Below are 15,898 nucleotides of genomic sequence, written 5' to 3'. Positions count from 1 at the left end.
ACATTATTTCCATATTAGCCACGTTGCAAGAAAAAAATAAAGAAAATGAAAAAAGTATGCGTCAGTCTGCACTCAAAGTTCATGAGTTCTCTCCCTGAAGGTGGACAGCATTTTTCATCACGAGTCTTGTACCTTGACAGGGCCCCGGTACAGGGTGCTGAGCCTTCTGCTGTGAGTCCCATCCATTGGCCAGGAAACTCCGTCACTCCAGCCGCCCGAGTCCTGCCCCATTCTTTCCTCAGAAGGCGGCTTCTTTCTGCATCTGACAACGCCTTCCGCAGTCATTTGAGCCTCCTCGGCTCCCGTCCTAGATAATCTCTCTTTCCCCCTCCCCCGTCCCCCCGCCCTTCCCTCTGCCTCTTTTTCCCTCCGCCTCCTCCTTACACGGTTGTCCCCCCTGCCCCCGCCCCCCCTGCACCTCCTCCTCCTTCTCCATCATCTCCGGGAGCAGGAGCCGCCGCTACGGTCAGTGGCGTAGCCGGACTCTGTGTCTGGGCTAGAGCGAGAGGGACGGGAGGGCCCGAATCGCTGTCACGTCCCGGGCGGGGGCCATGGGGGAAGCGGCCCTGGGCGTTCTCGACGCTGACTGAGAGCGGCTCCCGCTACCGCAGGAGGCGCCATGGACCGAGCCGCCGCAGCCGGGGACCAGGTACGCGGGGCCGGGCCGGGCCGGTCCGGGCGAGCCCCGGAGCCTGCAAAGGCCCGAGGCCCGGTGCGGATGCGGAAAGAAAGCCTCGTTCCGGGGCCGCGTCTGACAGCTCCCTCTCACCGGGCTCTCGCGTAGTCCCGGGCGGGTTCTCCCCGCCCCCTCCGCACCCCACCCCCGCCTGTGCCCGCAGCCCCTTTAGTGTTTCCGACCCTGGGCCGGCCGGAGGGTGGGGGGCTCTCCGCGCCCCCCGCCCCGAGGGTTCTACTTGGGGGGGGCGGGGTCTGACAGCTGGTTTGAGCACCTGCGTGATTCCAGGTACTCTCCCCCACTCTGTGGGTTTATCCTCCCAGCCCCCCACCCCCACCCCCAATAGTGTTGAGCTTCGAAAGGACAGTCCGAGGGATGTGTCGTCTGAATGCAGGCACACGTGAGAAAGAGGGCATTTCAGCGGAGGTGTCCTAGAAAGAAATGTCAGTCTGGGGGATACCTGCACCCAGGTGCTTGCAGGTATTTTAGGTGGTCTTGCGGTCCACCTCCTGCTTAGTGACGGCCCCTCGCGCTCCCTCCTCCCCCCCCCCCGCGGGAGAGCAGGTACGGACTCTAAACAGGAGGGAGTGTAGGGCACACTTAAAAAATAGATGCCTAGATATCTTGTTCTAAAAGTTCGGGGTGGGGGTTTGTAAAGAGATGGACCATTCAGCGAACCAAATTAATTTGTTAGTTGGTTGTTTGTTTTTTTAATTAAATCCGAGAAGGACTTACTTTGGTTTGGTTTATTTGTTTTTATTCCACAGTCTTGATTACTAGTTGCAGAGCGATGATAGTGACTGGTTGACAGGAACAATGGAAATGCACAGTCCAAAAAAAAAGGGGAGGGGGTTTCTGTCAAAAGTTTTAGCCTTTTTTTTTCTCCCTTTCCCAGAACTTTCTACTAGAGCTGTTAACGAGAAGCAAATTTGATAGATAAACTTCGTTTCCACCCGTATCTTTTGCTGAAGTCCTTAACTAGTTGATGAAATGGGTAATAGGATGGAGAAAGAAGAGGAGAGATTCAATGTGGATCTTTCTTGGGGGAAGGAAAGCATGAGGCAAGTTAATAGAGAAAGGGATTCCCAACTTTCCTAGGACTTTATGATCTAGGCTGTCTTCTCGCTCTTCTCTTCCTCTCCTCCCTTTCTTTCTCCCTCTCTCCCTCTCTTTTCCTCTTTCCGATCCCTCTCTCCCTTTCTTCTCTCCCCCTCCCTTTTTGTCCCCCTCTTTTCTCTCCCACTCTTTCTTCTCTCTCTCCCCCTCTCCCTCTTTCTTTTCACTTTTTCCTCCTCTCTCTTCCTCCCCCTCTCTTTTTTCTCTCCTTCCCCCTCTCTCACTTTTAGATGTGTATATACACACACATGACTAAAAACATGAATGGATTTGGTAGAATATGGAATTATGTAAGGGAATATTCATAGAAAAGGGCTTTGGCAAATATATTTTGTGTTCTGTTAACCTTGTTAATACCTTTGCCTTAATTTTTGTGGCTTGTTTGACTCAAGTCTGAAAGAAGTGTTTATCAAAGATGGCTGACTTTTTGAAGTGTGACAAAATAAGAGATTGTTGAACCATTTCCTCGTTTATAGGTGTAAGCTAATGAGAGGGTTAAATATTTTGGTTATTCACCAGGATGCCAGAGCAGTAACTAGTAATGCTAGTGTGTACTTAAAGTCCCTTTCATCCTAAAGGAAGTGCAATTAACCATTTAAACAACAACTTTTAACATAGCTATTTAATTGAATGTGGTCATCTTTGTAACATGAAGTGTATGAGGAAATAATTTCTGGTGAAGGCTGGAGTGTTTGTATTCTATGTGTGTGTTTATCTTTCTACCTAAAAACTTAGTTGGTTCTTTTCTTGATAAGTATTCTCTTAATTCTCTATCTAGTTATACTTGCCTGTGATCTCTTTGCTTAATGTAAAAGAGCATGTTTAACAGTTTCTGATGAGGGATTTGGAGTAAGTGATTTCTAAGAACATAAACTTATTAGTCATTAAAAGTACTGTGATTCTGTAAATAATGGTAATTGTGATAATGACTACAGCATTTGGAAGAGATATTACATACTAGAAAATAATTCTAGTAGTTTTTTAGATACTTTTATATAAAAGCATATATTTTAATTGTAATTGCCAAGAAAATCAGGCAGATTTCTAGATTTCATTTAAGTGTTCTAGGAGCAGTAGGTGTAATGTGTAGCTTTTTCTTGAAAAAAGTAGTGTGAGGAGAGATAGGAAGAATTAGTAACTAGATTTTATTTTATTAAATGTTTGATTTCAAACATGGCAACAAAAATTGCAGATCATAATCTATTACACACAGTGAAAGAAATCTTCTTGTTTCTTGAAATTGAAGTATTTAACCAATTTATTTACACAGACATAAGAACTGAGTACATAAAGTTCAAAAATTGGCCTGCTTTCCAGTGAATAACTAATGGAGAATTCTGTACTTAGAATTTGTTGACTATTTTGTTACTTTCTAAGAATTAAAGAAAGCAATAATGCCATGAGGTGTATGTATGCATATGCCAGGAATTATAAGGGAGTGGAATTTCTTATGATGACTTCCTTTTCAAAATAAGTTTTCATAATTCCCAATGCTTTAAAATACTAATAACATCATTAATGATGTTAAGCTACCCCAAAATGAGTTCATTTTTAAACTGTAGAGTTAGGGTAGCCGATATTGGCTTCTATGTCTGAATATAAAAGTAAATGACACAAATTTCAGGACTGTTCTGTCGCTGTGTCAATAATTAGTAAATACTAATAAATAGTACTAGTAAGTAGTATGTATATATGCTGTACTACATCCCATATTTTATTTGAATTGGATTAGGTTATGTCTACTTAGTTTTTTTTTTTAAAGCAAAAAAAATCAGGTAAATAGGAATGCAAATGGGTAGGAAAACTGATTGTTAACAAGTTAAAGTTTCAGACTTTGATTTTTCTAAATGTGTTCTGAAGTCTTGCAAAATTTTTACTTCAGACTAAAGTTATTCCTGTAGTTTGTTTTGGCAAGTGCTTTATTTAGTCAGTGTAAACATTTTGAGTAAATCTCCAGGCAGTTAGGAGGATAGCTTCTGGGATTTTCTTGAGTACTCTTTACTTCATTATATCACAGTTTCCTTCAGAATGTACTTTTGGCTACAGGAGGCAAAATATCTTAAAGAGTGACGTCAGTTTCCATTCTGAGATGGACAAAATCCAAAGTGTTTTTCTGATCTGACTTTTTTCTTTTCCTTTAAGTGGGAGATACAATTTCTTCTGAACCTTCATTGTGAGACAGTATTATTATTTTCTAATGTAGACATTTAGACTTAGTTTTACATTGTTTCGTATGGAGGAAAAGTCTACCTTCTTTTTTGGTAATTTTATCACCAAAAAATGTGCAATTTAGATTATCAACAAATAATAAATATGTAGATGGTATTTATCCCCTCCCACAGCAGGCCTAGCATAGCTGCCTCAGTAAACACTTAATGAATTTAAGTGGGCTCTCAGTAGTCCATTGAATATGTTTGAGTAGACTAATGAAATAGGTTTGAAGTAAGACTTTTACCTCTTTCTGAATTCTCAATTTTAGGGGGTGGTAACTTGAATATGCTAGCTGCAGAAACAATGTAATTAATAGCCTCTATTTCTGTAATTTCCCTCTACGATAGTTTACAATGAAGAAGTGAATAAACTCCCTAATGTACCTACTATAGGTGTAATTATATGGACATAATTTTTGCAGTGATAATTTTTAAATTATGAAATAATTTCATTTAAGGTATACTGAGTCTGAAGAACTTTGGAGAATGAAAGATAATCTAATTTCATAGTTGATTTTTTTTTTTAGATAACTTAAGGCAAAAGTATAATTTAGCATTGGTCTTACTAGTTTTTTCCCTGGATGCATTACTGTATTTTTAGAACTGTGTTTGAAAGAGTCAGATTCTTGATGTGAGATTTCTGATGTCTGAAAAATAGGTCTTGAAAAACAATGACTTTTCTCTAATCTCTAATTAAAACCCAAATTCAAATATCTAGTAATAAAACTAAATTTTAACATAACTATATAGCATGTTCCCTTACATTCCCATAGCACACTACATTTTCTTGCTAGCTTCAAAATTTTCCTTTTCACTTTCAAACAAATGTAAGTGGATCATTTCTCTAGTTTTCTCTAGTTTAGTGCTATAATCACTCCCAACATATTGTTTGTATCTGCTTTATCAAATTGTGGTATATGGGAGAACAATTAGAAATTTTAGTGTTGCTTTCCTGATCTCTGGGTTGGGGGAGGGGAGATAATGCATTTTAATTTGAGATATGGAACTTCCTAAAAACACAACAAACAAGATCTTTAAAAAAACTATCCAGTGCTCTAACTGTAGAATATAGTTTACCAGTCTGTTCCTGCTAGTGACATCTTCTGTCTCTGCAGCTGGTGATGACTACAGTAGCTTTCTTCTAGGCAAAGAACAAAGGAGTCATTTATATTTATTGTTATTTTAATTGTTGGAATGAAATATATAACTAGTACTATTGAAAAAAGCATATCAAATCAAAGGAAAAACAAGCTTAGAACTGAATAAATATGAATTTTCTTTGCTTGCAAAAAAATTTGTTGTAAATTATACGTGTGACCTGTTGAGCATTTCATTGATCAGGTTGGTAAAAGTCTTATAAAATGTACTTTGGGCACCACAAACTCAACTGAGTGAGAACTGTTTCTTAAGTTTTGAACTGAACAAGGCTTTAACTGCAAATAAAAGAAATAGTTTGAAGAGATATATATTTTTTGTGGAGAGATTACTACCATTTATATTGATTATTTTCATTTGGGAGTTTTGTTTTTATTAGTTTTTAGTATTGCTAAAATATAGTTCATTTGATCTGGAAATATTCCTTGCTTTAAAAATACATTAATATACACAAATGCAGATTTACCAAACAGTCTTGTTAGATTATCATTATTCACTTTTCAAAACAATTCATTGTTTTGCAAGAGGGTTTTAAACATATTTCTGGTTTATTAAACAGTTTGTTTCTTTTAAAAAATTATTTAAACACAACTCGGCAGGAACATGTGCATTATCAAAGCAGACGGAACCCAAATCTTTAAATTTCTTGTTCATAGGAGCATAAATTTGGAATTGGAAAGGACTTTAGGAGTTGTCTAGTTCAATTAGAGATGAGAAAACTGGGGTTAAGAGAGGCTTTGGTGACTTCGGAAAGGTCACACAAGGTCTGACAGTAAGTAGAGACAGAACTTGAAGCCAGGTCCTTCAGCTCCCATATCTACTACTTTTTCAACTGTATTTGAAGACATGACATTTTTTTTTGAATTTGGAGAAACTTTCAATTATTATAATAGTCCCTTGCTATCTGTTCGTTGGTGAGCCATTTGAGGCGTTTCTCCTACCACTTAAAATTCTATTGGTAAGAAGTGCTAACTTTTTGGACGATAGTTTGGGAGTGACATTTTGCTCTCTGTTTACCTAAGGTTAAGGTAAGCTGTGGTTTAAATTTTGCCTTCTTAAAGGTCTTTATTATTTTTATTTTTATTTAAAGTTTTTTTATTTTTATTTAAAGTTTTGAGTTCCAAATTCTATCCCTCCCTCCATTCCTTAGGATGGTAAGCAATCCGATATTGGTTATACAGGTGTAATTATGTAAAACATTTTCATACTAGTCATTTTGTACAAGAAGACGCGAATAAAAGGGAAAAAAATAAAGTGAAAAATAGCATGATTCAGTCTGTATTCAAACAATATTGGTTATTTCTCTGGAGGCAGATATTCACCATTAGTCCCTTGGTATTGTTTTGGATAATTATATTGCTGAGATTAGCCAAGTCATTCACAGTTCTTCATTGAACAATATTGCTGTTACTGTGTACAATTCTCCTGGTTCTGTTCACTTCACTATGCATCAGTTCATGTAAATTTTTCCAAGTTTTTATGAAATCATGCTGCTTGTCATTTCTTATAACACAGTAATATTCTATTGTGATCATATACCACAGCTTATTTAGCCTTTCCCCAATTGATGGATATCCCTTTGATTTCCGATTCTTAGCCACCACAAAAAGTGCTGCCTTACATATTTTTGTACAAATAGGTCCTTTTCCCTTTTTTTGAATGTCTTTGGGATATAGACCTAGCAGTGGTATTGCTGGATCAAAGGTATACACAGTTTTATAGCCTTTTGGGCATATTTCCAAACTGCTTTCCAGAATGGTTGAATCAGTTTACAACTCCACCAACAGTACATTAGTGTCCCCATTTTCCCACATCCCTCTCCAATATCCAACATTTTCCTTTTTTGTCATATTAACCAATCTGATAGGTGTGAGGTGGTACATCAGAGTTGTTTTAATTTGGATTTCTCTAATCAGTAGTGATTTACAGCATTTTTTATACGACTGTAGATAGCAAAGCGTTAATATTATATCTGCTTCAGTTACTTGAGAGTGTTAGGGAGAAGAGCAAAATTGAGTAAGGAGCTTAAAGACTGTTAAGGAAAAAAATATCAATTAATGGTGTGGTTTTTTGCTGTTCCTTTTTTTAAGTAAATACTGTTTGAATGTTTTACAGTAGGTTAATAGATTTAATAGTAGGTAAATATTTAAGAAAGAGGAATGTGATCTATATCAATGTCAATTACTATTTGTATTAATTAACATGGTCTTTTGATAATTGCAAACTGGTTTTTAGAGATTATCTTTTGAAATTTACAATAATCCTATTAGATACTACAGGTGCTTTTCACGCCCATTTTAAGGTTGAAGAAACAGGCTCGTAGATATTAAGGGGCCTCATAGTTAGGAAGTGTCAGAGGTAGGACTTAAACACATTTCTTCACTCTGCTGCTACTCGATTACAGATTCCTATGCTTTGTACAGGGACTTTGTAATATTTTTTTGACAGCATTGCCTGACACTAACTCATAATGGTGTTAAGAAGTCTGTGCCATGTGGGTTTTAATAGCTAATGACAGGGGCAGCTCAGTGGCGCAATGGGTAGAGCACCGGCCCTCAAGTCAGGAGGAGCTGAGTTCAAATCCAGCCTCGGACCAAACACTTGACACTTAATAGCCGTGTGACCCTGGGCAATTCACTTAACCCCAGTTGCCTAAAAATAAAAAAAATAATAATAGCTAATGACATTGTAAGTCTGGTTTTCACAGATTTTTAAAACCTTAAGCTTTTCATCTAGGTCTTTGAACTTTAAAAAAATTATATTTCAATATAATTGGTTTCCTTTGTGATCCTATATATATATATTCTTTTATGCTTTTTGAAACATTATTCTGAGAAAAGGTCCAGAGGTTTCTCCAGACTGCAAAAGGGGTCTCTAATTAATAATCTCTGACCCAAATGAATTAAATTGATATCAAGTAATAGGTGCTGAAATTTTTTCTCTCACAAATTTCATTGAAATTTTGTGGCATAAAATTTTTTGTGATTTTATAATTGCTGAAGATTTCACATTCAAGTTTATGAGCTTGATAATCAGAATTTTCTTACAGTAATGTAACATTAAATATTCTAAAATGTGTATTGTTACATTAGTGACACTTTGCCATTCAAAGAAAGATATTGTATTTGAATTTATCCGTTTTTTTAGAAAAAAAATTTAATATAAATTATATATTTTTTGAAGTTTTAAAATTTTTATACTGAATTCATCTTCAGTTTTCCAGCAGTTTTTATCAATTTAAGAAAGTTGTTTCTTTGTGTTAAATATTTAGGTTTTATTTCAACTTAGTTGCTTTCTTTTGAGTTAAATGTCTATATTGTGTATTGAAATCTTAATGCATGCTTTTATATTTTTGAAGTAACTGTTTTAGCCTTAATCTGAATGCAAAAGGCAGAAATTAGTAAAGCCCAAACTATTTTGTCTGTGGAATTAAATATCTTACTACCAAGTTTATTTATAGCCTCTGAAGTATGACTTCCTTGTATTCTTGATTGCTTTAACAGCTTTGGTTGCGCAAGAAGGAGTGATTTCATTGAAACTTGGTAACCTTTTATGCACTTTCTGTTGTTTTAATTGATGGTTTTGTATGAATAACTTGGTTGCTGTTCAGCTATTTTAAAGTGACACAACTGTTTTCTCTTAAATGTTCTGTGAAGGTTCTGAATAAAGAGAATTCATTGCTATTCTGAAAGACTTTCTCCTCTGTCAAATTTGTATTGGTTTTTACGTTTCTTTTAATCAGATATTAATTCATTTTTCTCTTTTTCTCTTAAGAATGTCAAGCTGTCTGCCGAAGTAGAGCCATTTGTTCCTCAGAAAAAGACTCCTGATACACTTATGATCCCAATGGCACTTCCAGGTGACAGTGGAAGTGTGGGTGGAGTGGAACCAGCTCCAATTCCCAGCTACCTGATAACTTGTTATCCCTTTGTGCAGGAAAACCAGTCTAATAGGTACTTTTGTTGTGTGTGTGTGTGTGTGTGTGTGTGTGTGTGTGTGACTTATAACATTGGCACTTTTTCAGGTTCATAAAAATGACTGAAGAGCCTTATAGAATTAAACCTTTGCTTAAAGCTTGAAAAATCAATTTTTAAAAGTATTTTTATATTATGAAGTACAAACAGACGTGTTTCTGTGTGTTTGTGGATATACACCTCATGTTAAAGTGATGACCACAGGAATGTTTTTTCATCATTCCATGAAATTCTTCAATCTTGTTTAGATTAAAAATTGAATTGATGAGAGGAGAGAAATGAAAGATGCAGGAAGAAGCCAATAAAAACTTCTTGGGTCTATATTCTATTAATCCTACTAAGATAAGTTTTAATACAATGATAAATTATTCCCAATCTTTGATTTAGCAATAAGATCTTGTATGACTATTTAGCATTTATTTTCAGTCAGAAAACATTTATTACAAGCTCTAGGTATTGGGTGCTAGTGCAATATTTACTTTTCAATCAACTATTTTATAGTCTAATGATTAGAACTTACTTGTTTTTGAATCTGTATAGACTTTTCTAGTCATAACTAGCAATGTAATTGCTACTTAATTTGTCCATTTATTACACAAAATATGTGAGCTGTGAAGACGGTAAATCTATACTCCAGAAATATTACACACTCAAGTTAATTGTCCCCAAATGTTCAAGACTCTTAGATTTTGAGTATTGTTGAGCTGGCTGTATAATGGGGTCTGAAGGAATTGTTTTGGTTGGGATTTTGCTAGTATTTCATAAATGTTACTGAGTAATAGAAGTAACAGAAAACAATATTAAAAGAAATAACAGAAAATTAAGGACAGCATTTAACTTTTCCTTTGATGGGATGTATGTTAATATAGTCATTTACATGTGATAGCTTTTCTGGATTTCAGTTAACTTTTGACAGCATGTATTTTGTTTTTATTAAGGGAATTGTTTTTAACAACGTTAGCGTATTATCCTGGAGAATTCATAAGCAAAAGAAAACCTTGTTAATATTTTTGAAATTATATTGAATAGTAGTTTTTTTTAAAACCCAGTGTCTTTTATGTATGCATATCTCCTATGTGCTTGCATATCTTCTATATTTGGGGAAGTAAAATAAAGAAAAAAAAAGATTTTCTTTATAACGTTCTCTCTTTTCCTCTTCTAACATCTGCCCCTTGCCTTCTTCCCCCCCTCGCCAGCCACCTTGTTTTATATGAAGTCCTGGACCTAAGCCCCTTGCACACCTCATCAGAAGAGTCCTTGAAGAGGTTGTAAATATAAAATAGGAGGCATATCCCTCTTCCTCCGTTATATTTGAGAACCTCCTAAGTGTGCCCTACTGAGATTAGTGCTACTGGAATAGTCAGGCTTATTGCTTTTGTTTTTACTTCTCTTCTTGCACTTAGGTAGCATTTCTGTTGCTAGAGGAGGGAAGTGGCACTCAAGAGAGTATCTACCCATGTTATTAAGGAAGGAGTATGAGAAAGGAGTAAAAAAGCAAAAGTAGAATCTTATATGATGATCTTTATATGATGACCTTAGCATAAGTCTTTACAGAATACTGCTACAACTTTTGGAATTTGTTGGGGGTGGAGGGTGCTGTCATTGGTAGATCTAATAGTGAGTTGCTTAAATAAAATTTTATTTCCTAGATTTTAAGATGAAAACTGTGAGAACTCAAGGAAATTGTAGGCTTAAGTAAATGTGGTAGATTCTGTTCAGTATTTTCTGATGCAGTTGAACTCTGTTAGAAACCATACTGGATTTATGTTTAATACAGAATAAATCTTTTCACATATATATAACATTTGAGTCACTAGAGCAAAGCAAGGTAAACTTTATTGCCCATGATAGCATTACCAGAAGGTTCTACTGAACTATTTTCTTTTTCATGATAGAAAAAAATTTCTTGTTTTTGCTTTAGATTTTAAATTTAGACCAAAACTTTTAGACCTTAAACATGATTTTTTAGACTTGTTTATTTAATAAATTTGTTCTCTTTTTCTATTAACTTTACAGACAGTTTCCACTATATAACAATGACCTACGATGGCAGCAACCAAATCCAAATCCTCCAGGGCCATACCTTGCTTATCCCATTATATCTGCTCAGCCACCTGTTTCTACAGAATATACATACTACCAGTTGATGCCAGCTCCATGTGCCCAAGTTATGGGATTTTATCATCCTTTTCCTACACCTTACTCGAGCACCTTTCCAGCAGCAAATACTTTAAATACTATTCCCACAGAATGCACAGACCGTCCAAATCAACTTGGACAAGTCTTTCCACTGTCCAGCCACAGAAGTAGAAGTAGTAACAGAGGTCCTGTTGTGCAGAAAGTAAGTAACTTCCTTGACTTCTTTAAAAGTGTGAATATGTTTTGTTATTGTTGGTGCAAATAACTTATCATTTGCTGTTTTAAACTATATTAAAGAATGTAGGGGCAGCTAGGTGGTGCAGTCAATAGAGCACCAGCCCTGGAGTCAGGAGAACCTGAGTTCAAATGCGACCTCAGACCCTTCCTACTTCCTACTGTGTGACTCTGAGCAAATCATGTAACCCCAATTACCTCACTAAATAAAAAAAATATGTAGGAAGTGAAATCTTTTGAAAGGCCCTTTTGCCATGATCCAGGGCAAATATCAATTGTTTCAGTTTTTGTCTGATTTTTGTCAGTGTAGGTACTTCTGCCACCATCCCAAAGTCTAGCCTCTCTGTGACTTGGTTGATAGTTTCTGAGAGTTCATTTGGTGGTGTCACCAATCTGGTGATGCACCTTTCCAAATTTAGCTAGACTGGTCCTTGGACAAAAGACATATGTGTTGTATCATGTACAAGGACAAACAACATTTATTAAATTTTTTTCTCTGCCTTTCAGTTATTTTCAATAAACTCTTTATGAGTACTTTTTCATTACCTCTCATAGTCTTTCAAATAAATTTATGTAATCACAATATCCTTGTGCTTCCAAAGGATTTAAATGTAATCACTTGGAAGCAATTATTATGCTTAGGGTCATGCTAAGCAAAAAAAATAAATATTTTACACACTATTAATGCAATTTGCTAAATTTAGTAGTGAGAATTGGAACTTAAACAATATCTGGGATTCTGAAAGGTGCCTGACTGGCACCCATATCTGCTGTGATTGGTTTTTTGTTTTGTTTTGTTTTGTTTTTTGGTGAGGCATTTAGGGTTAAGTGACTTGCCCAAGGTCACACAGCTAGTAAGTATTAAGTGTCTGAGGCTGGATTTGAACTCAGGTCCTCCTGATTCCAGGGTCAGTGCTCTATCCACTGTGCCACTTAGCGGCCTCTTGTAATGTTATTTTTATGAATTTCTCTCAAGTTCTCTTTCACTCTTAGGTTGATTCTGTTTATATTATTGCATAGAATTGGAAAAAAAATTATGTTGTATAAAATGCTGGACAATATAAGTAAAGAAGCATTTCTATAGCTGCTATATATTGGGAATAATATATTTTCTTCAAAGTTTGGCTACAAAAGTGAATTTTGTTAACATCCTGTTTTTCTCATTTATTTAAATAAAAATTCCACCGTATTTAGCAGAAAATAAATTTTCCTAAACCTTAAAAAATGAAATCAAACTTAAGAATGTTGAATAACCTTTCAGAGAAAATCAGGTAGTTTGGGACTAATGTCTTGCTTATTTCTTTCCCTTCTATGCCATCCTGAACTACTCCTTTTGGTCCAACTTTTTTTTCCCATCCCAAGGATTAGGTTTTTGTCTTTTCCTTCTCTTCTTATATATTCCATCATCTGTGGTTACTCATCAGTTAGAGGTAGTTCAGGTTGACCTTCTTTATGGGTCTGTTTAATGTGCATAGTAAACAGACATCTGCATGAAGACGTTGGATACAGCCACTAAGAAAAGTTTTTTCCCTTTTTTTTAAACTGATGATAATCATTAATAGTATTACTCAGTATTAACAATACCATAGAATCATCCCTTCTAGGTACAACTTAGAGTAGCTTCAAAATGAAAATTTAAAGCTGGCTAGCAAGTGAGTAGGGAGGATGAGTCATTTACTCCATTTATGATCAAGACTAAAGATAAATGCTCAAGATAGTCTTTTGAAACAGAACAGTTCCTCTCCCTTTCTTCCCCCACCCCCACTTTTGACTAAATATCCCTGAATTAATGAAGTCCTTGAGAGCATAAATGAATTTGTTGAAGCTAAGTTATGGCAAACAAGACAACAAATTCTGTTTTAAGGCTTTTTAGCTGAAGGATACTTTCCTATCTTGAAGCCATAATTTTTCAACTGGCAAATAAAAATTCTGTCCTGCTTAGTCACTGGGAGTTGAATAAGAACTAGAAGCCTAAAAGATGACTTTTCAGTTGCCATGTCTATCAGCACAGCAGAGAGCCAGTACTTTCTCCCTGACCCATGAAAAGACTTGCCATTTGTTACAGTGTGCTTCGGGGGGGAAAAAAGTAGAAACCAGAAGTAGGCAGTTGCTGTAAAAAAAAAAAAACCAATACACATTGGGTCTGTCTCTGTCCCAAGTAAATCTACATTGCATTGATAGTCATCTGTTTGGAATTTCTAAGGAATGGAAGCTGTGAGATAGTAGAAATAAGGTGAGAGCACATGATGCACACATTCCAAAAAATGAGAGAGGCTATATTAGAGAGGATTAATAACTAGGCTTAGTTCCTTAAATTCAAAATTCTATCAAGTCGGTTATTGTTAAGCAAAGAATAGCCATATAATAGGAATTCAGAGTTTTCCTTTTTTTTTTCTTTTTTGGCAGAAAACCTTTTATGCTTTTTTGTTCTCAGGAGAAAATTCTTACCACATGATAAGTATATTTTAGTAAAACAAAAAGTCAGCTTCTTGGTAAAGGTGATCTGTTTTAATATTAGATCATAAGTTTCTGTGTCAAGTACTTAGTATAATAGAATTTTGTAGTTAAAAGGGGATGTAGGAATTATCAATTAATTATTAAGGAACCCTGACTTAATAGTGACTTAGAAAATCACAAAATAGCTTTATGTCATATTGTCTTTTTATTTATTCTGTTAAACAATGCATTTTAATCTGGTTAGCACTTCAGAGTTTTATGGGCCTCCAACTTGACACCTCTGATCTAGTCCATTCTCCTCATTTTACTTGTATTTATTTTCACAGTATTATTTTATTGAAGTAGTATATTATTTTTTCAATTTAAATCAGCAGCAGCAGCTTTTACAGCAACATGTAAAAAGTAAAAGGCCACCAGTAAAAAGTGTAGCTACTCAGAAAGAAACCAGTGCAGCAGGACCTGATAATCGGTCAAAAATTGTGCTTCTGGTGGATGCTGCCCAGCAAACAGGTAAGAGAAGGGGTACATGTGAAGGTTCTAGACTTCTGAAGGTGGAATCTTAGTTTTAAAAATTGCTGATGTCATTTTTAAAGTATATGGTAAAATAATACTTTACTATTATAGAAAACCTCCCCATTTTTCCCTTATTTTGGTCTGCCAGTTTATAAAATTCCTTGGAAGTAGGGAGTCACAATCTGTTTCCTTTATTTTTTAAACTTATTTCCTCCATTGTCTGTACAGATTGTTTTGTTATTTTAAGGTGGTTGTTATGTACTAGGCTTTTGGCACTGACTTTTTTTTTTTTAAAGAACCATTGGTTTATATAAAATTTTAAATAATGAAATTATATTTAATTTCTTTAAAGGAAAAATAATAAATTGAGACATATGGTTAGAAAATTAGAATTGGACCAGATTGTGAGGAATTTTAAATGTCAAAGAGGGGTGTTTATATTTTATCCTAAAGAAAATAGAAAGCTACTAGAGAGTATATTGAGTAGAAAGGGAGTGATGTAGTCAAACCTGTGCTTTAGGAAAATTGCTTTGGCAGCTGTGTGGAACATGAATTGGAGTCTTTATCTGAGGCAACAAAACCAATCAGAGATTTGAAAAGACAGAAATTAATATTTTCTCTGATTTCTACTGCATTGATTTTACAATGTAATGATTTTATACTCTATTGATTTTTATAATGATTAGCATCTGTTCAAAATGAGGTCTCTCCCAGTCCTAAGAGTAAAAAGGAAATGAACTCCTGCAACTAGCCCCTGGGACATTTGCTTGCCTTGCAGTTTAACCTGGGACTTCTGTTTGTTGTTTGTAAACAGTGGACCAGCTTAAACTGGAGCCCCTCCCCATGGACAGTTCTTCGTCCTTGCCCTTCCTTGTGCTTGTAGGGATGGTTTGATCTCCCCCAAGGGGACAACTAAAGAGGGCTGATTTAGGTGATTTTTATTTTCTAGTGAAGATTGCTAGTGGTAGTTGAGGCCCATAAAGCAATTAGCATGCCAGTTGCTGTTCAAGGGAAGTATGTTCAGCCACACCTGAAGGCCAACCCACTTTTCCCGCCTTTAGTCAATCCTAAGGCTCCCTAACTTTCCCCTTTCCTGCATCTCAAAAGAAATGGTCTTTCCCAGGGATGGGAAAACTGTAGCCCCAAGGCCACATGTGGCCTTCTAGGTCCTTGAGTGTGGCCTTTTGACTGAGTCCAAGTTTTACAGAACAGACCCTTTTATTAAGGGGATTAAGTTTGGATTCAGTCAAAGGGTCACACTTGAGGACCCAGAGGACCACTTGTGGTCTTTAGGCCAAAGGTTCCCCACCCTAGTCTTTCCCTTCTCGTTAAGGGAGGAGCAGTGGCCTTTCTGAGGGGGCCAGTCTGACCTGCTATGTTAACAGTTTATATGCATCACTGTTAATAAACCTATTGTGCTTGGA

At 36.2% G+C, this 15,898-nt stretch overlaps 1 protein-coding gene across 3 annotated transcripts in view; it reads left to right on the top strand.

Annotated features, from left to right (window-relative positions):
* Positions 1-473: 473 nt before the first annotated feature.
* Positions 474-15,898, top strand: part of SECISBP2L (SECIS binding protein 2 like) — a 72,225-nt gene continuing 56,800 nt past the window's right edge. The window contains exons 1-4 of one of the 3 annotated variants that reach the window (XM_027840882.1): positions 474-649; positions 8,932-9,110; positions 11,148-11,472; positions 14,336-14,471. In XM_027840882.1, the coding sequence (XP_027696683.1) occupies positions 620-649; positions 8,932-9,110; positions 11,148-11,472; positions 14,336-14,471 (670 nt within the window). In that variant the 5' untranslated portion in view covers positions 474-619. Of the gene's footprint in view, positions 650-8,931; positions 9,111-11,147; positions 11,473-14,332; positions 14,472-15,898 lie in introns of all 3 variants that reach the window. The other 2 variants (XM_027840884.1, XM_027840881.1) reach the window with 2 other exon arrangements.

Source organism: Vombatus ursinus, unplaced genomic scaffold (genome assembly GCF_900497805.2).
Source record: "Vombatus ursinus unplaced genomic scaffold, bare-nosed wombat genome assembly UNPS02014848.1, whole genome shotgun sequence".
Taxonomy (NCBI): domain Eukaryota; kingdom Metazoa; phylum Chordata; class Mammalia; order Diprotodontia; family Vombatidae; genus Vombatus; species Vombatus ursinus.
This window is presented reverse-complemented; position numbering and strand designations above follow the sequence as displayed.